The 21,078-nt window shown below is 32.6% G+C and overlaps 1 protein-coding gene across 1 annotated transcript; it reads left to right on the top strand.

The window, feature by feature from the left end:
• The first annotated feature begins 249 nt into the window (after nucleotides 1–249).
• Nucleotides 250–20,041, top strand: LOC106056262 (uncharacterized). Its single transcript, XM_056021110.1, has 7 exons — nucleotides 250–382; nucleotides 478–523; nucleotides 5,263–5,496; nucleotides 6,854–7,063; nucleotides 7,284–7,394; nucleotides 8,870–12,172; nucleotides 13,484–20,041. Exons 1-7 carry the CDS (start codon nucleotides 326–328, stop codon nucleotides 15,397–15,399), a joined length of 5,877 nt encoding a protein of 1,958 aa, XP_055877085.1. The 5' UTR covers nucleotides 250–325; the 3' UTR covers nucleotides 15,400–20,041.
• The last annotated feature ends 1,037 nt before the right edge of the window (nucleotides 20,042–21,078 follow it).

Raw genomic sequence — 21,078 nt, forward strand, 5'->3', positions numbered from 1 at the left:
CAGCTTGGGTGTCGAATAATTAACGTTTACAAATATTTTACTAGACAGAGTTGATAAAAGTTTTGTAAAAGAGGCTGCCCTGCCATGGCCTCGTAAACTTTACGTTTATGTAACGGGGGAGGGGGGAAACAAATGACGTTTCAATTTCTAGTTTGGTATTTCTGAGTTTTTGAAACTCAGATTTGGGTATTTAAAAAAAAATCCGAGTGGAAGCACTAAAGATCTACGAGTAGGCCTACAACTACGAAGGCGAGTTCTTGCTAAACTTTTGGGCCAATCAGCGCTGTCGGCAAATTTGTTACGATTAGCTGAACATGGGACCAACATGGCCGATGCTATTAAAGTAGTTGAAGGGAAAATAAAGTTTCGCGAAGGCAAAAAAGTAGGCCTAGTTTATGTAACAATTTTGTAATGACATTTTTTAAAGCATTTGTGGTTACGCTGTACATTATTAATTTTATTCTATTATTTTTGCAGTGGAAACCTCGATGGTGCATTATCAAGAAACCATCCCCAGTGGCTGGTGAGTCAAAAAGTCAAACTGTTTTGAAAGCCAAATCTTTGTTATTATTTTAAAGAAATGATCAAATCTAGATCTATGACTAATCGAACAGTAGAAAACATTGTTGGACATTGTTAGATTTACATATTATTTTAAACATTTATTGATTCATTATTGAATCTAGATCCAATCTAGAATCAAGATCTACTTTTATTGACTTTTAAGTTTATTATTATTAAAATTAAATAAAAATTAGATTTTAGATCTATTTAAAATTTAGATATCTAAATATTATAATATAATATAATTTATTATTATAAATAATTATATTAGATCTAGTAGATTGTAGATCTATATTTATATTACTATATATAGTATATAATATAGAGATCTACATTACATAGATTGACAGTCACAATGACATCTAAATCTAATCTAATAGATCATTAGATTATATTATCAAACTTGATAATTCAATGAAGTGAAGAAACATCTCTGTATTTTCTTCCAAACTTCTTTAATAATACTTCTTCAACTTTCACATAAAATTAACTTCTCAATTCAATAAGAACTTGACACTTCATAAATAAAACTTAAAGATACATGAAACTTCACTTAGTATATATAACATTCAGCTTCAACTAATAAAACTTTAATGGACCCGCTAATATTACTCTACCAAACTATTACTCAGCGAGGACCATCGCTTTACAAGAACCACTACTATGTGAGAAACCCGTCTAACTGACTTTCCCCTAATTTATACATTTCTTAATCGGATGTTCTAGAATCATGTAAACTTCTCAGATAATTATTTTATTAACTTTGACCTTCTAGAAGCTGATGTGTGCTATTTTTTTCCTTAACTCACTTAACCCCTTTCTTTGATTGGATACCTAAAATTTACTTGTTTACGCTGGACAGCACTGGCTTGACCTCGAGCTTCTAGAAACTGGTCGAAATAGGTCACAGACGACTCCTGACATTATTCCCTTGCCTTTTTAGCATTTTGTATGCAGTATAAAATGCATAAAATAACATTATTATTATTATGATTTATGCACACAAAAAACTAATAAAATTGCAAAAATTAGATTCTAGTCAATCTCGAATCTAAGTAGAAATAGATCTAGCTAGTGATTCTAGTCACTAATAGTGAATAGTCAATTATCTCAATTGTCAATAGTGAGTCTTAATCTTAGTTTTATCAAGTCCAAGTCACTCAAGTGTGTGAAGTAGGAGAAATGTAATTTTTTATTTTACGGGCAGGGTCGCCATTGCCATTACTACTAGATCTAGATTCTAGATCTACTACTAGGTCTAGAGTGACTAGAGTCTAGATATTCTAGTTCTAGATAGATCTAATTAATCTAATTATTCTAATGACTAATCTAGGTGTATAGACTAGATCTAGAAAAAATAATCTAGGTCTAGAAACTCTAGTCACTCTAGATCTACCATACCAAATCTGCTACAAAATTAGACTTTTATATTGACTGTGACTGTAGATTTAGAGCTATTACAGAATTAGAATGTAGTGCCAATAAAATCTAGAACTAGACGAATAATAATAATATTAGTTATAAATAACATCTCTACCAACTAGGACTAGACTCTAGACCTAGTCCTAGGTCCTAGTGTCAGTAGTTGAGTAGTGACCTAGTTTTAAATCACTTAAATTTATTTAAAAAAACATGTACAATTACATTTTAGTAAATATAGATCTAGATTCTAGATAGAGGTCTAGAGTCTAGAAATAAATAACTAGACTTAGAAATAGTCAAATCTAGACCTAGAGGCTAGATTGTTGATTTAGTCTTAGACTTTCAGCTTTTCAGCTTTCAGATCTATTTATAGACACTAGATAATTTAATTGAGATATGTTTTATATACTCTAATGTCGGTATAGATTTAGATATGGAATGTTAATAATTACTAATAGATCTGCATCTATTCTAGAAATCTATCATTTATTCATTACTATATTATTATATATATATCAATATCAGTAAATATCTTTGAAGGAACCTCTTTAATTTATGAGATAAGATAATCTAGACCAGGTCTCAGTCTTCAGATCTAAAAATAGAATATATAGATCTATATTTACTTTGTTGCCTTGGTATTTTATTTTCTCTGACTCACCATCTCCCACTTTTCAGATCTAGATTGTAGAATTATTTTTTTGTATTTATGAGTCACTGAGTTGGCAATCCTACTCCTATTGACTTTTTCAACTCTGAGTGCGGGAAAAGAAAAAAAAAATGAATCCTTGAATTGTTATTCAGCAATCATTATTATTAATTGCTACTGTTGTGTAAATATAGATTGTCAGTGTGCAGTTCAAGGTTCTCCAAAAATAAATATTATAAATATTTGCAGCTGTAAGCAATTTTAGAAAAAGAAATAGTAGGCCTATTAGTATTATAATTTATTTTAATGATTAAAAAAAAAACCTACTAGACAAGACTAAAGATCTGACCTCTCTCTGTCTCTTTCTCTCTCTGTTTAATAAATCCATACATACATTTCATCTAGATAAAAATAGAAATAACAAATCAATTAATCAGCAGATGGGATAACTCTAATTTGGTAAATAAAGTTGGAATAGTTTATGAATTTCAAAAAATCTAGACGAGGACAGTTTAAACATCTTTCTATATTGAGTAGTTTTGAGGGTTTGTTTTTTTCAAGTTTTTCCATTACAAATGAATGACTAAAAGGGAGGTCACTACTAAAACTTGTAGAAAAACACATAAAATGTAGATGACTCTTTAAATTAAATTCTGTGCACATCTGATTTTCTTTTTAAAAACAAGGTGACAAACATTTAAAATATTATTTTTTACCAATGATAGTATTAAAACTTTTAAAAAGTGGGAAAAAAAAGGGGGGAGGGGTTAAGAAAGATGCTTAACCTGTCTTTACCCTTGTCTTGACTTGTTGATATTTACAAATTATTTCAATTTTTTTTAGCTGTTTTATAATTACATGCCCACTCTTGAACCTATAGCATATATTGTAACAACTCTCTCCATTTGGACTCTCTGCTACACTGCACCACACAACGCTACCAACTCAAAGAACTTGACAACTCACGGCTCAAAGTAACGTAAAACTTTAATTTGCAATAAATCAACAGCCAATATTGTAGAATTGGCAACATGTAACACTGACTGTACAAATGTTCTGTCTTTATCTATGTACCGTCATATAAACTCTGTTCTGCTGTAACAAACTCTAGTAGCTCTTTTGTCTAGTACTGAACTCTTGCTTAGCTGGAAGCTACCTGACTCTGACACCTTAACTCTTTGTATAGGGTTTCTGAAGCCTTCTCAAAATTGACGGTACGTCTCCCATCTTTTCTGGATGGTCTCATGACCACATCTGACTTGACTGGCATGAGTAGTGTTCACAACAGATTTTTCTTGAAAAATTGCGGCTTGTTTAGTATAATTTGTGTCTGATGGTTACATCCCATTTTCTCTATCCGCATCACAACCATAAGAAGAAAGAGGCATCTGAGCTGAAGTGGGCTGGGAGTTTTTTCTAAGGGAAGAAAACAAAAAGTGTATTATTGAGTGAACAAAAAATAAAGAGAAAAAATATTGACTCAAAAAAAAAAATCTTCCCCCCTTTTTTTATCTTTTTTTTTTTATTACATCTCTTTTCTAAGGCCATAAAAAAATTAGTTTAAAAATATAGAAAGATTTTTTAAAAATCTCTAGTTACTGTAATAGCCTTGGCTGTGTTATCTTTGTACACTAACTGTATAGTATATGAAGATCTTCACGTTGAACTTTAAAAAAATGGTAATTTGGCTTCTTTTTTTGCTTGAAACAATGTTTTTCTTGGTTTTTAAGTAGTTGAAAATCAGGAGTTGACATGTCTTTAAAGCTTTGAATGATTAAAATGATAACAAAAACATTTTAAAAAAATACTTTTTTATAAAAAAACAAAGCTAATACAAAGTGTTATTGTATCAATTAGTTTGGATCAGTTATGTAGTTACATTTGTAATAGATCTAGACCTACAAGAATAAATAAGTGCGATTGATAATATTTTTACCAAGTTTTTTTAGTGCTTTTTCATGCTTTTAGCTTTCTCGATACGCTATGATCCTATCACTTACCTGGACTATTTGGGTAAATGGGGTGAGAGGAGAGAAAGAAAGGGAGATCTGGGTGGATTTTACTGTAATTGGTTTTGAAAAGCTTTAAGAAAAAAAAAGGGGGGGGGGTCGACCTGGATTCAAACTCTTGGCTCACTTATCCTCTGCATGCTAACCACTCTGCTAGTTAGGTATTTATGACTAAAGAAGATTTTATAGTTAAATATATTTTTTTGTTTTTATTTATTTAGAGCAGCAACCTTTAAAGGGGACTAATTTGACTAATACCACCACATAAGCCAAATACAATTTCTTTCACAATCAGCCAAATACAATTTCTTTCCCTTATTGGAGTTACCAAACAAAATAATTAATTACCAATAGTTAATTGATTGTTAATTCTTGTGTTATCAGGTAAAAGAAATTTTGTGCTAAATTTAAGCTTGATCCAAGATTGGATGATGGAGAAATAGTGTGTACAAACTTTTTTTTTAATTCTGCCAGAGTGAGTTGATATAAGTTTTGTAAAAAGTTAGAAAGTAACTGCAGGCATATCAAACTTGGTGGGGGAATAAATGAATATTAAAAGGGTTACATAAGGTACTTGCACTGCAGTAAGTAGCTGACATTTTTTTTGTCTTTCTTCAGATCAACTGCAAGTTTTGTTGTATAAAGATGTTTCTCAAGCTGTCAAAGAGGAGGCAAAGCCCAAAACTTTTTTTACCCTGGAGGCATTCTTCGGGCTTGATGCTGGCATTGCCTTTGATAAAGAGTTACATGTTTTGGCTATCATATGTCACAAATCTACCAGTCTCATGGCCTTTGAGCAAAGAGAACACATGATACAGTTTGAAATCAAAATAAGGCAAAGCCTTGGGGAAGGTATTTTCTCAAATTTAATTTCTTTTTTTTTAAAGAATATTTAAATATCTTTTTAAATATTTGTAGGTTTTAATTTGAGTAAACTTACATAAACTTAGATCCTCCCGCACCATTCAGCACATTGGGTAGCAAGTTGCCTCCATAAAGATCTGTCACTGGAAAAATCTACTCTTTCCATCTGTTGTCCACTGCTCTGAGGTCCTCTTTGAAAATGTTGTACCAAGTTATACACGGACATCCTTATTTGCACTTTTCTTGTATTGGCCTCCATGTCATTGCAACTAATTCATTCTGTTGGAGGACATGTCCTGCAAACCTCATGACACGCTCAGTCACAACTTCATGAAGTGATGAAATCCATGTTCTGCATAGGATTTCTTTGTCTGTGACCTGATCTCTATAAATCTTTTAATCAATTTATGTTTCTAATCTTTGTCTAAAAAACATTTTCAGTTGTTTTTTTTTTTGTTGTTAGCAACTTGAGGAGAAACAACTTTGGCATTAGTTGAATATCATTTTTTTAATTTTGATTCTTGATCCTGTCATAATAAAATGTAATCTCTAAATTATTCATTTATAAACTGATATTTAAAGAAAAATAAATATAGTTTTTATGACATAAACATAACCTCTGATTTATATATTACCCTCCAAAAAAATTCTATGCTTTAGCTAAATTAATGTTTTAAAAAAAAAAAATTCGTTGAAGCACACTGAACAAAAGTGAGTATTAAATGATTGCACTTAACAATCCTCTTTACTATAATTGCCTTAAATACAATTATGATTTATGAGTAAAATTTGCAGGTCTCAACTGGGTTTGCATAGTCATGTGAAAGCACTTATCCATAATCTTTGGAATTAAAAGCAATGCATTAATTTTAATTTACTGACTGTACAATATAATTTAATCAGTTCTCTGTAGTTGTCATTATTTATGTTTTATTTGAAAAAATTTGTAAGTCACTATTGGATCTTAACAGCCTTTTGAAATACTGCAATCTTCCTTAATCTTTTGACTTCCAGGCAATGCTTTTTTAGTCTACAGTTGTTTTTTTTCTTTTTATCCAAAAAAAAAAAACCCTTCATTTTCTTTATATTTTAATTTATTTTAAAAGTTTCATGCCATACTATTTGTTCCTTTTCCCCCTCATTTCTAATTCTTTATTATAAATCTTTTTTAAGACATGCATTTAGGTCTTCTTTATTAATTAATTATGTCATCATTAGTATTGTAGCAACTTGTATGATTTTAGAAATTAATTAATTTCTTAAGATCTTAAATGCTTAAAAAAAAATTATGACCTTTCAAACCACTATTTGAATTTATTTTTTTTCCCCATTAAAACAACAATAGAGCACCAGTTTCCAGTAACAGTCGTGAAGGCTCCATCTAGTAGTCGTCTGGCTAAAGACCAGGTTAGATTAGTGATCCATGACCTTAGATTTTGTCTCATTGCTCAGACACCTCCCAAAATTCTGCTTTCCTGGAATATTGAAGATTTGCGACGATTTGGAGCGAATGACAACAAATTTTGTTTTGAAGGAGGCAGTCGCTGTGGTAAAGGTGGGTTGTTGTTTTTTTTTTAATTTTCAATACTTTGATATGCTTTCTTCCCCTTTCGGAGTATTAATAGAATCTTTGTCCAAATTATCAATTATTCCTGAATTCAGATAGTTCGGTTAAACCAATAATAACAATTTTATTGGAACAAAAAAAAAACGTAAAATAATGTCATTAGGATATTTATTGATTATATTTTTGTATGTTTAATGAATGTTTCTAGGCACTGGTGTGTTTGCCCTACAATCAGAGCAGGCCAAAGACATTGAAGATATTGTTCAATTAGCTTCCATGGGCAAAATGTCTAATGGTCATAGAAGAAATTTAAACAGAAGTAAGTGGACATCTTTATATGTAATGAATATTTTTTCTTAAAAAAGGCATTATGTTTAAGGAATATTTTAATGTTCACACATGGCTATTAACTATCTATGCCAATACTTAATATGCCATCTGTGATAGTATATAAAATTCTTTGTGGTTATTTAATAAAGTCTATAGCAGTAACAAAACATGTTTTATTTACTCAATATTTTATAGTCACTGTCCAATAACAACTCAAATTCATTGTGGTCATCAATAAGGTCTTTAACAATGACATAAGAAACAACCACAGCAGCCAGATACTTATGTATACCACAGTTCACAATCTGTCAGATCAGAATTACTCTATGATATTTCTATTTCTGTAATATAATAATAAAAACTAAACACAAAAACAACTAAATGATGCTTTTCTTAGGGAGATCCTTTACAGTTAGTTTTTTGGGCTATAGTTTCTACAATTTCTAAATTTTTGTACAAAATTTGTATTGAAATTTTTTCAATTTCTTTTTTTTTTTATTGTAATAATTCCTTTGATGTCATCTATTTGTAATTTTACCTTTAATTTAATTGTAAGAATGTGCTGGGCTTAGGAATCTTCTTAAATAAATATTTGTAGTTTGAAAGAATATTGTTTAATCTGCTTGTCAAAGTAACAAAAGGGGTCTTAGCCTCACTGTGGAACCATAGAGAACTACCAGGGGATCTATGACTAGCACTAAGTGGATTTGCAGGAGTGGCTTACTGTTGAACTGCATCTGCCAAAGTCTGGGATAGTTTTCAGTTTTCTTCCTCAGACTTTGGGGTACAGCCTAAAAAGGGAAAAATAGGGGGGGGGGGGTAATTTCCATCCAAAAGCATGCTGGTCTTGGTTTTGTGTGTATGTAAGTCACCAGATGGAAGAGAGCTTTCTACTTTTTGACTGAGCAATACAAACCATTTCTCAGTATTCACAGAACTTTGATTTGATATTTATATTTATCATTTATAATAATGTTATTATAATCATTCAGAGATAAATTTCAAGCATTTCTAAATTCCGTAAAAGTTACAATGTATTTTTAACAGAAGTGTATGTTCAAATCCACTGTTTGGTGTGCCAACAAATTTTACATAGCTCTATTTGGTTATCATTGGAAGTCTTCAAAGTTCATTGCATTATTCTTTTAACTCATTAGCTCCTACTGCTCTACAATAATTAGGAATTCTATTTCAAAAGTTTATCTTTATATGATGTTTAAAAGATATATTTAGTGAAAACCAAATGTTTGCAACTATTTTTTATATATTTTTCAAATGAAGAATGACCATTGTTTTAGCATAAGTCAGTGTGCAAAGTTAGCTAGGGATACTGACAAACAGTTGGGCTCTTGTGTTTTCTAATGGAAGTATGAGCTAGTGAGTTAAAATAATTAAATCTCTTAGTGAGCAAACTACTAAAGATTATAAGAATCCATCTTTCTTTTGTGTACCTCAATCTTGCAGGCTCACAGGTTGATCTCAGTAGTCATCTCATTGCTGATATGTTACCCACTCATTCATCCTCATACATTCATCATCATCCAAATAGTAGTTCCCCCCAGGCACCTCTCCCTGTTACCTTGAACTGCTGCTATGACAACCAGACTGGAAGCGCTGAGTCTGAGGACTGGAGCTGGTACAAGAGACATTCAGTGAGTGTGATGGACCATCATCGCATAGTGGCATCACGGGACAACGTGGATCACTTCATTGGAATCTATGATGTGCCTCCTAATCATGGTAGGAAAATTGCAGAACACGTGGGCAATACAGCTGCAGAGTCCAACTACCATGTCCCTAGAAACTATCCCGAGGTAGTTAATTCAGAACATGTCCTAAATAACGATTATTGTAATTATAAGCAGATTACTTACAAAGGAAAAGAAGGAACTCATTGTGGCACAGAGGAGCCCACACAAGATAAATCCTATGACCTGTTTAATCTGAAAGTCAATGCATTGGCCAGAAAAAGTCCCTCTCCCTCTGTCTCTCGAGAAGAATCATTACAGCGCTTACAAATGCAAGAATCCCACTTACAACGAGAAATGGTTTTATTGGATGAAATTCTGCAGAATTGTGCAGTTAAAAATAGTGAGAAACAGGGGGAAGAACTAAATAAAGATCAATCAAACTCAACTTGTAGTCCTAACAAACTTCAGCATAGACTGAATAATTTGGAAGATAATCTGACAATCATTTCTGGGAATATTTCTCCATTTAAAATGAAAGCTGAAAATCCAATGGTACTTAGAAAAATGGACAGAACTATAACTGAGAGGTTAAACACAAGCATGCCAGAACCTTTGCCTGCAAGCCCATTGTGTCAAAGAAAAGTCAAGAACATCTTGGCACCATTGCCTTATGTCAATTTGAGCAGATATGATGATGAGTCATTCAGCCATGTACACTTTCCTGGGAGTTCTGAATCTATTCCAACGATGAAGGATTCTGGTCTTGTAGCTATTGATGCTAAGCATGTCAAATCTCGCAGTCAGAGCAATAGTCTTGTCAATTTAAACACTCCCTCTAACACTCATTATGCTACTCAAGCATCTGGCCAACAGTGCTCCAAGTTTTCTCAACAAAACAGGTCAGAGGACAAGCGCTCTGATAACCAGGAGATACTCTTTGTTAAACTGGATGATTCCAGTGTTTCTAATGATCCTATCATTTATGCATCATTACAGTGCATGATGGATGAAAACATTAACCATAAAAGGTTCAATAATGATCTGGTCAAGGTATTCACTTCTGATGCAGGGAGACATCTACATGAGGAAAACTATGTTAACTGTGAAGCTATTTATGAGAATTTACCTTTAAAAGTGGACAATGATTTACCACCAGAGTTGCCCCCAAAAGGTCCTGCATTACTGAAAAAATTACAAGCTGCATATTCTAACAGACAAATTGTTAGCCATTCAAATATACAACAAAGTCAGTCTGTACACACTCTTGGTGAGAGTAACTTATTAGCTGAAAGGAGTGCTGTAAACAGTCAAGATAGCCAAGAAAAAAAACTGGATTTGAAAGAGGACAATTACTGCATGATGGGAAGCCCTAAAATAAGACATAAGCTGTCTGTGGTTCCAGAGTCACCATTCAGGTCTGGAAAAAGTCCACAGGCCCAGTGTCTTTTCAAAGGTACAAATGTACATGTACGAGGGGATTATATGGATATGGGTGTGATTGGATCAGAAAGTTGTGAAGATGAGATATACTTGGATGTAGATGCTGCAAGAGACTTGAACTCCAAAGACCTATACATTTCAGAAGCTGACTTAAAACTGGCTTCCATGACCTATGAAAGAAATATGTCTGGAGAATGCACTTATATGGACATGTCCTGTGTTCCCAATAGAAAAAGTATGGTTGTGCCCAGTGTTGATTCAATCCATGTTACCAAAACTCCAGGGAAGGATACTGCCAAACAAAATCAAAGAACTAAACTAGGACCAGCGCCACCCCCACCTTGTCCTCCTCGTCCCATGACCTTAACAATGAGGCAAGACAACCACCACATAGGCTTAGCAGACGTGAACCTTGGCAACCAGAATAAAGCTCAACCAGTTAAAAGTGCAACAAAAGTTTACACAAAGGCTAAAAAATCCAATCATAGTTCTCCTAGCCCCAGTGAACCACCAATGCCTTTTCCAAATTTGATTGATTTCACCAAGAAAATGACAGAAAGTCGGTCAACATATGTCAACACTTATATTGATTCAGCTCAAGGCGAGTCATATATTGCAAACAGAGATGTGCAATTACCAGAGCCTGCTAAAGAAGGGTTCCTTGCTAGGTTTAAGCGCAGGAGTTCAAAGGATAAAAATGCTCTCCAGCTCCAGGAAAAGTCCAATAAGAATAGAAATAGTGTTTTAGAGCGAAGTATGTCAGAGCATGAAGCATCCAAAGCTGTGAAAGATGAAAAGACTTCAAAATTAAAACTGGGAAGACGCAGATCATCAAGTTTCCCCAATCGTCTCAGTTACCAAGAATCACTTGATGGTAGTAATGTTGCAGCTCTAAGTCAAGTAATAGGATCTAGTTGCATTTTGGGGTCTAGTTCTTCAAAACCAAATAGTCCACCTAAACAAAAAGAACAGAGTGAAAGCTCTTCCTCCATTAAAGATGTCTCAGATGATTCAGACATGTCACCACTACTGACAAGGGTGGAAAAGAAAATGGACAGTTCTTCAACTGTTCTTCATGTGCAGCAGAGTTCAGCCATTCCCCGCTATCCATACTCTCAGATTCAAAAACCTCTATCTGCACAGGGGGGCTCCTCCAAAACTGACGATGAGAAGCTTATTGAAATGATTCAGCAAAAGAATAGTCTCAAAAAACCCATTATGTACCAAAGATCTTCTTCTTTGGAACTTAAAAGTCCTGCACAAGATACTGACCAGTCATTCTACTTAAAGCTTCCTAAAACAACAGTCCAGGGTGAAAGAAGATTCAGTTTTGAAAAGCTTATTGGCTGCAACAGTGTGACCCATTCCTCGACCTCTGAATCCTACACAGGACCTCCAAAACCTCCAGATAGTAGTAGCTTTCATCAAACTGATGCACGTAATGAGCGTCTGCCACCAAACCTACCCCCGAAGATGAAGTCATACCAGGTGCCTTTGTCACCTGTGTTAGAGACGTCTCCACCCATCCCAACCAGTACTGAACCCCTGTATGTAGAACTAGATGAAGTGAAAGTTTTTAATAAGGAGAAAGAAACAGAGGGAAAAGACAGTTCACAGAATGACAAAGATAAACGATAACTGCCACATAGGCACCTTTCAAATTGGATAAGAGTTAACGAGGCAGGTAAATTTCTATTGTATGCATTGTGCTGCACCTGGAGCACTCAGAACCAAAATGTGACCAGCATTCAAAGCATGTTTGTTGTCTTCCCTTCAGTTTCGTCCTTGGCTTCAGTTTCATTTTAACCTTTTTTTTTTTTTTTTTTAATTTTTTTTTTCAGTTCATTTTTTCATGCCATGTGATATCCAGTGTTTAGTTGACACATTTTTTTTACTAACATTAATCATTTGTGAACTAAAAATTGATCTGCAGTTTTTTTGCATAGTGAATGCCTAATGAGATATTGTTTTCATTTGTTGTTTTTATATTTTTTAAAATTTGTTTGTGCACGATTAATTCAATATTTTGGTTTTATGAATGTGTTTTAAAGCATGATTTTTTAGTTACTTATTTATTTTAGTGTATATATGTTAGTATTTAAAACCTCTATTTTCAGTCTCTACACCTGAAGCATAATTTTCATTTTAACTTGTTATTATTTATTAGATTGTTGTTTTTTTTTAGATCCAACTGCCTTTCAACATCTGTAACATAATTTTCATTTTATTTTCATGTTTTATTTTTGCTTGAACTAGTATAGAGCTTTGTTCGGGATGTATTATTGTTTGCAATAGTCTATATTTGTTTCATTTAGCAGTGTCCTCATTTTTTTATTTTTTTTTTATCTTACTATGGTCAATGTCATAGTTTTATGAAATCTGAGTTGAATGTCACACACCCAGTTTAAATAAATAATAGGCAAAGTCACACGCCCAGTCTGAATACATAATAGGCAAAATTGTTTTCCCTTAAATTTTGTGTTGTTTTTTATATTGCCTGGAATGAGGTCGTTGAGGGAGTTGGTGAAACGCAGAATATGTGTAAGATCTATATTGATTTCAAATGCACAATTCTCAGAACATATCTCATTCAACCCAGACAAAACTATTCTCACACACAATATTAGACTTCTGATAGAAACATCACTATGACACCTTTATTAAATGTTGTTTTTCCATACATTGAAAAAAAAATCCTTTTGGTGTCTTTTATTAGCTATATTTGAAACATTTGTCATTCTAAATTACTCATAGATTATTAGAATATTTTATAGTTGTTGTTTTTTTTACTAAATTAAGTTCTTTAATATTTTCAGTTTGAATGATTGGGTAAATTCTTATTATTTCTTCAGTCATTCAAGGCATAATATAAAAGTAAATTTTAGTTGCTATACATGAATATTTGGGTTAAATTTTTTAAAAACTTTTTTATTTTAAAATTTTGCAGCACAACTTTCAACACAAGCAGCAGCCCGATTTTCTCCTGTGACAGACACTGAGAATACTTATCCACTTGTAAATTATACCACGTTGATGTTGCCCATAGATGTGATATCAAGAAACAATGATGACAGCTTCACATTTACATGGTCTCAAAGAGCCATCACCTCCCACAGCTTGCCCGATGGCCTCATGGAATGCGCTCACCCAGCAAAAACTGTCTTGCGTCCACGCCATGGCCATGAATATGTTGTTATTAAAAGGAAGGCCAAAATGTTGACCACATCTCACTTACACTCAGCATCTGGAAGGGTCTCGACTTTTGACTTGGAGCATAATGACACGCTATCTGTTCTATCATCCTTATCTACACCACAGAATTCTCCAACCTTTTCTACCGTTGAGGGCCCTTCAAAGAGCATTTATCCTGACTTGGCTTTCTTTCAGCCAACCTTGTCACCTTGTTCGACCATCAATCCTTCTTGTTCTGCTTTGAGCAACAATGATTCTGGTCAGAGGGAAGATGTTTGTGCAGAAAATATATTTTTCCCTGTGGACTTGTGTGGCTTTAGCCCGCCTCCTTCACCATTCTATCCTAAGTCTTCTCCCAATCAAGAAGTGCATTATCCCATTTATGTTAACCAAGAGTTTACAAGCAAACATGTGCAGCCTAGTATCAGACATGTCAGTAGCAGTAGTAGTCAATCTAGTGTCTCTCCAACCAAGACCAATGTGCTTTCTATTATGTCTTCCATTTTCTCCCCAAAGCCGAACTCCCCATTTGGTGATTTCCCTTCTAGTCAGCAAAAAAAGTATCACAGCTTGCGGCATTCTGATCCAGATCCAGGAAAATTTGAAAATTTTCAATTAAGTATTCCAATGGTTATTGCTTCAGAGAAAGATGCTATGAAAAATATCCAGACTTCAAACAAATCCTCTAGTGATAGGGTACCTCGGAAGGAATATGAGAAATTTGTAAGTTCTAGTATTATTTCTAGAAGAAATCAGTTTGCTGAGGACCAAAGGTTAGCTGAAGCCATGTCCACTAGCTCATCCAGTCAGCAGCTTCAGGTTCCTACTATCAAATCAAGTGGTTACAAGAATATTGATTCTTTAAACGCAGCTGCAGCAGCTGAGCGCAGTTCTGCCTCCACTGAAGCAATATCTGCTAAATATTTGACTCTACCCAGAGGTTTAGGATTAACATATACATCCCAGGTAAACAGTTTTTCAAAAGCAGTAAGCTCTCAAATTGATATGACTTCCAACCAGTTGAAACCATTGTCTTCTTGTGATCCATACAGCAACAGTGCCGATACACTTCCTTACCACTGTGATCCTCCTCCACCAATTCGTATTCGACACATTTCATCTTCTTCTTCATCATCTCACTCATCATCACCTTGTTTGACCCCTGTAGATAGTTCTGATTCTCCACCATCTTATTATGCTCCTTCTCCTCCATACACTCCCCCTGCTCCTCCTTCCACACCTCCGCCACCCATGGTGCCTCCAAGACACAGGCTACTACCTCCTGCCCCCTTAGAAGTGCCAACTTCCCCTTCAGAAAATACATCTGATTCATCGGATGATGAACAGGAACTGAACTACATAGAGGTAGACATGACCAAAGCCTCTGACGAGCCTGCCCAACACCCTCCAACTGTTTATTTTCGTCCTCACAAAAGACCAAAGAAGGTTAAAGACTCTGCCAAAATGCGCTATGTGTTGATAGACCACAGTGCAACCAAGGCCTTGCAACAGGCCAGGCAAGAACATGTACAGGCTAGAGATGGTACTCAGGTTAAGTCTGCAAGCCAACTCAATAGAATCAACTCAGCTCCTGCTTCCTCTAAAAAGAAACACTTCACTTTTATTTCAAGGGAGAGAAAGCTTAGCTCTGGTTCTGTTGAATCTTGCTAATGCTTTTAACTTTTTCAGAAATCCTGTCTAGTATATGAGAGGTAACATGAATTTGTGTACTGCTGGCTGTGATATCAATGAATATTTCTATGGGCAACCTCAAACAGTTTGAAGGTTATCTCTTGTTGTCATCTCTTCTTAATAATTCTTTTTTTCAAAAAAATGTTATTAAACTTTTATTTTATAACTTAGTTTGTCACCTGACACCAACTCTTAAATCATTGCACTCTTTAGACAAGGTTTGCTTGTTTTAAATACAGAATGAACAAACTTTTTGATCTTAATCAGATATTTCCTAATTTCTATTTAGATATTACCAGGTTGGTAAAAAAAAAAAAAGTATCATTTTCTATATATTTATATGGATCTTGGGAACAAAAATATATTATTATTTAAGTATGTGTTTTTATGTTATCAAGTACACAAAAGTACATTCATCCCATATGTTAATCTAATTCATTCATACATATATTTTTTTTGTAATTCTATAATTTCATAATGTAGTTTCTTAGAAAAACATTTTTTTTTTTATCTTACAAACATTGTAAGAAAATGTGCTAATGAAACTAAAACTTTTGTTTACTAGTAGTTTTATGCAAATTTTTTAAAATTAAATATCATTAAATATCAATGTAGGCTATCATAAAAAAAAACTGTTATATTTGAAAGAAGTTAAAAAGACAGTACTATTTGTTCATTTAATCTTGTAGCATAAAGCTAATTGTTTGAAATGTTGGTTCAGATATGTACAAAGTAATTTTCCTTTTGCTCTTGTTGTTGAAGAAAGAAAGAAGCAAAAGCATTTTTGTTTTTTAATTTAAATTAAAGTGTTACAACATAAAAAAATTACTTTGAACTGTGGATTCAGATATGTAGAATTGAAATTTGAGCCGAAAGGTTTTCTGTTGTTTTTTTTTTTAACGAGGAAGTAAGAAAGTTGAGGGCTATGTAGTGCTGTTCTTCGCTAAATTGAATACGTATGAAGAAAATGCAATTTATTTTATCTTTAAGTAGTGATTTCTTTTCAAGTGACCTATTCTGAATTAAACTGAATAGTTACTTTTATGAACAGTAAAAACAGTAAAAGCTTCCCTCCATATCCTCTGAGTTGTTTTGATATCAACCTGAACATGATCCACTTATCTACTGGAACATTATTTATTTGTCTTGTACTTTTCACATATAAATTGTTGTAAAATAGTGAATGTAAATATGTACATCTAACTACACAAGTCAAAATAGTTGTGCCTGAAACAATATATGCAAACTGAACCATAAGATATATTAATATGTGTATAGTTTTTTAAGTTGTTTTTTCTTGATGATTATTATTGTTTCACCTCAAACAGTATTACTTTTGTTGATGGTTGTATTAATGCTGCACAAATTGTGATGAACAAAGGTGCATTTTGTTTTTGTACTGTGTGACTTTATTTATTGATGACTATTTATGCTCATTTTGTTTTGTATTTTTATACTAAATGTTTTGGCGTAGAGTCATGTAGTTGAAGAGTGAAATGATAGTTAAACAAAATTGATATAGTGTGCAAAATATTACTGGCAATAGAAAAATCTGCCATACTAAAAGTTATAAAAAAATTTTTCATTGTAAATTGAAACACAAAGTGTGATCATTGTGTCAGACATAGTTATAAAGGTTATTTAAATCATTTGTCTGTAGGTTTTAGGATATGAAATTATTATTCTTTGAAATAGATGAATAGAATAGATTCATGTAGCTCTAGTTGTAGATTCATGTAGCTCTAGCTCAAGTTGCTATAAAATAGTGCTTCACAATATCTACAGATTTTACTTTTCATAACAGAGTAATTTTGTCCATCCACACATGCAGGACATTGTGTATAGATATTCTGTTCTTTAAAAAAAAAAAAATATTTTTTTTGTATCTATTTTTTTAAGTGTCTAAAATGGTGAGTTATGCACTAGTTATTGAGTGGTTTAAAAAAAGGACATAATTGTATTCTATGATATTAAAAAAATTTTTATAAATACATTTTCAATGGATTTTTCTACAAAATTGTACTTCAGCCTTTTTAGTAAATTACTGAAAATTAAATAATAAATGGTTTAAGAGAGCTTCCGATTTTTCGCCAATTTTGGTCAATTTCTGTACTTAGAATGAGAATCTTTCTTAAGTGTCATTTGGTGGTCCAGAGATTTTGTGATGATCAGTCAGTGAGCGGTATTTCATATGCATGTATTTCTATAAAACACTCATATCTGCCTAATTGCCCTTTAAAATACAGTAACACCTAGTATTAGCGTTGTGTTTAAAATAATCTACAGTAGAATGCCCTCACCTGAAGAATATTTTATCCTATATTTCAAAACTGGCTATACCATTCCATTAGCTCTCATTTTAAACCAAATATATTGAACTTCTGGTTGCATACACATAGTTTTAAAAGAATAGTTTTATGAAATAGAAAAAAAAATGTGGGATATTGATAGAATAAATCAAGTGTATTTTTTGATATGCTATGATCTTCTGAGGGTAGTTTCTTTTGTTATATTTGGATAGATGCTTTTGTTACTTTAAAAAAAAGAATAATAATAACATTCCTCTCTTGTATCTTCTAGACAGTTTTGATCTTTTTTTTTTTTTTTTGTTTTGGACTTTTTGTCTTGTACCATAACCTAGGTCAATGAGCCAACAAGAGCAACGACAGAATGCCTACAGATTTCACCATCAAATATCAAACTACTTTTGTCTTTTGCTATCATTCCAGTACATTCATGTTGAATATCAGAATTTGTAATAAATCATTTGGTTTTCATTTAAGTAAAGGTAGAAAGTTGTGCACATTGTTTAGCACTCAACACATTTGTAGGTAGAGACAGGTTTTGTTTGTTTTAATACCATGTGCAACATTGGAGAGTTGTGTCCAGTTTGTCATTATTTTTTTGGTTTGTGCATACAAGAATGTCTTTATTAATTAATTTGTTCACAGACTGAGACTTTTTATTATTATTATTAAACTGCACACCTGACAAAAATTGTCCACAATGTTTTTTTTATAAATGAATAAAAAATCTAATTTTTTTAGAAAAAAACAACAAAAAAACCTAGGTTTTATTAAGTAGACTTGTATATATAGTTTTTATTAATACCAATAAGGTTGTTGTTTTTTTAAATACAGTTGCTTTAAGTTAGGATTTAACAAATATAATTAGTTTCTCCCAGTTATAACTTTATTTCATTACTCTATAATCTTTAGAACATTATCATTTGATTTAAAATTGAAAAAAAAAATATGTTCAGGGCTTATAATGTAATGCATTATAAATAAATGTGCTGTTAACATGTCACACTTGATATTTTTCCTTCTAGTTAAAAAAAAAGCTTCAATAATAAAGAAGAAACAATAGTGAGTGATAATAATTCTATAGTCCTTGTTTTTCAAAATAGTTGTTTCTCTGTAGAAAGTTTTGTCTACTAAGTAATGTTAGAATCACTATTTGAATAATAATGTGCACATTTGAGTCCATTGTAAATAACTGAAGGTCTCAATGTTTTGCTATTTAGATGAAATGTTTTCCTTGAGTTAATGTATATTGCAGTAGTTCAATGTTTACATAAGTAAATGTGTACTAAATGTTTTTTTGCTGTACCTACTGGTGTTAGCAAGTGACATTGGCCAGATGTTATTACTTGTCAAGGTTGTGTCATGATTTTTTTTTTCATGAGACCCAAATTACATTTCGTTATTTTATGGGCCATTGTCTTCCATTATACTGGAACAAATACTTGCAAAATAGCTGTTCTCCATCTCACAGCTGTTACTGATTAAAAACATGCATGTAATGTTATTTATGCCTGCATAGTAGAGCCTGTACTTCTATAGTTTTCAGCATTGTTTCCATCTAGTTGTCTTCTGAAATATGATCAGCAATGATTTGCAGCTATCCCATATTTTGTTTTTGTCTGCCTGGCTAGTTTAGTTTGAACATCTTCATTTACTTGTACAATTTTGTCAAACACAGACTAGGTGGAATGAAAAGTGTGGCTTGTTTACAACTATTCATATTGTCAAAAAGAAATGTTCTAGATTTAAAACCAGTTTGTCTATTAGTAGAGCGCACAAAAATGTTAGGTTTTTGTTTACATAGGAGCAGATATAAATATGCTTGGACTTTTATTTTACTATTACTACAATTACTATGTCGGGACATATTGAGACACTATGTTATTGTGCGACATAGTTCTAAGGTTACTCCTGGATGTATCAGAATGTCATATGTGTTACTTAGGTGGCTACTATCACAAAATAATGCCATGTGGGTAAAAATTGTGTACAATGCATGCATCAGTAGAATGGATTATAGAATGATGAAGTATACCCATCTAATCATTTATTGAATTATTAGTCTTTATGAGCTATTAATTTGTGTTTTATTAAAACATGAAGTGCCTCAAACAATGCTCTATTTAATGTGCCTTTACCTTGTATGCAATATGGGATCAGCTATTTTAGCCATCTTATGCATGTTCATATTTCATTTGTATACTTTTCTCTACATATTTTTTTCTTTGTATCAAACTATTGTTTTATTATGCCATAATTTATTATTTTGTCAGATGTGCAAAAGGAATAAATAAAACATTATTCATTGTCTGCAATTACAATATTGTATATGATTGAGTTTTTGTCAAGGAGATAACCTGCTGACCTATGCCCAAGTCACTATATCGGAACAGGCATGTTTGTGCAGAACAGCTCGTCGAAATTAGTAACTATGTAACGGTACTGCGCATGGTCCATTTCCAACATAAGGGTTTTCCTTTTACAGCAGAAAATTAATTTTGACTCCAGGTTAAAGTTGACAGGTTTGGAATCGTCCATTATTTTTCACGTACCAGGGCTTAAGGTTTTTTAAAAATGATAATGACCCATCACCTGTATGATACACCTAATTTTCGGTTTATAAATGGATGTGGACACACTTCATTTCATAGCTATCTACCAGGAATTCAATTTTAAACAATTTTATTTGACCTGCGCATTTACATAGTAAATTAGATTATTGGAGTTTAATAACGGCAGCACGGAAAACCAACTCATAGATACCCCCTCTCCCCCCACCGGTCCACAAGCGCTCTGAGCATATAAAAGCTATAATAATAATAATGAGTTTATGAGTAATATAAATTTAAATACATATTACAAGTAATATAGAATTTATGATTACCAGACGTCCAACAAAAAGAGGACAAATATAACCAAAAAATTCTTGTAAGGAAAATCAGGGTAGTGTGACTTCAATTAAATTAAAGAAGAGATAGAATTAAAAAGTGACGTGTTGTCTTAAGCTTTAATAAAATAAAATTAATGTAAAGGATAATGAGTTCGTATTATATAAGACTAATAAATATATGCTTTATATAGGCTTTGTTCCAACATTTTTACAGTGTTCCGCAATTGTGACTTCTTAAAAAATCCTGTTCCGTAATTGTGACTGACCATATGTAAAATTTAAATGTGTTGAAAAACTAAACAATGCGTTTATTTTTATTGGAAAATGAATGGGCAATGCCTATATACTTTTAGTTTTTCCATAGGTCTAACCATTACGGAGCAAAAAAATTAAAACTAAAAGTAGCACCAAACTGTTCCACAATAGTGACTACTATATATGAAGAAGAAAAACTTTTCAAAT

This window comes from Biomphalaria glabrata, chromosome 2, assembly GCF_947242115.1.
Source record: "Biomphalaria glabrata chromosome 2, xgBioGlab47.1, whole genome shotgun sequence".
NCBI classification, from domain to species: Eukaryota; Metazoa; Mollusca; class Gastropoda; family Planorbidae; genus Biomphalaria; species Biomphalaria glabrata.

What these genes read in the sequence shown, in the direction of transcription:
- LOC106056262 (XM_056021110.1), top strand. Translation starts at nt 326, where the DNA reads ATGGCCGATGCTATTAAAGTAGTTGAAGGGAAAATAAAGTTTCGCGAA. An exon ending in GAAACCATCCCCAGTGGCTG is followed by an intron (nt 524 to 5,262) that starts GTGAGTCAAAAA and finishes GTCTTTCTTCAG; the next exon opens with ATCAACTGCAAGTTTTGTTG. An exon ending in TAGAAGAAATTTAAACAGAA is followed by an intron (nt 7,395 to 8,869) that starts GTAAGTGGACAT and finishes TCAATCTTGCAG; the next exon opens with GCTCACAGGTTGATCTCAGT.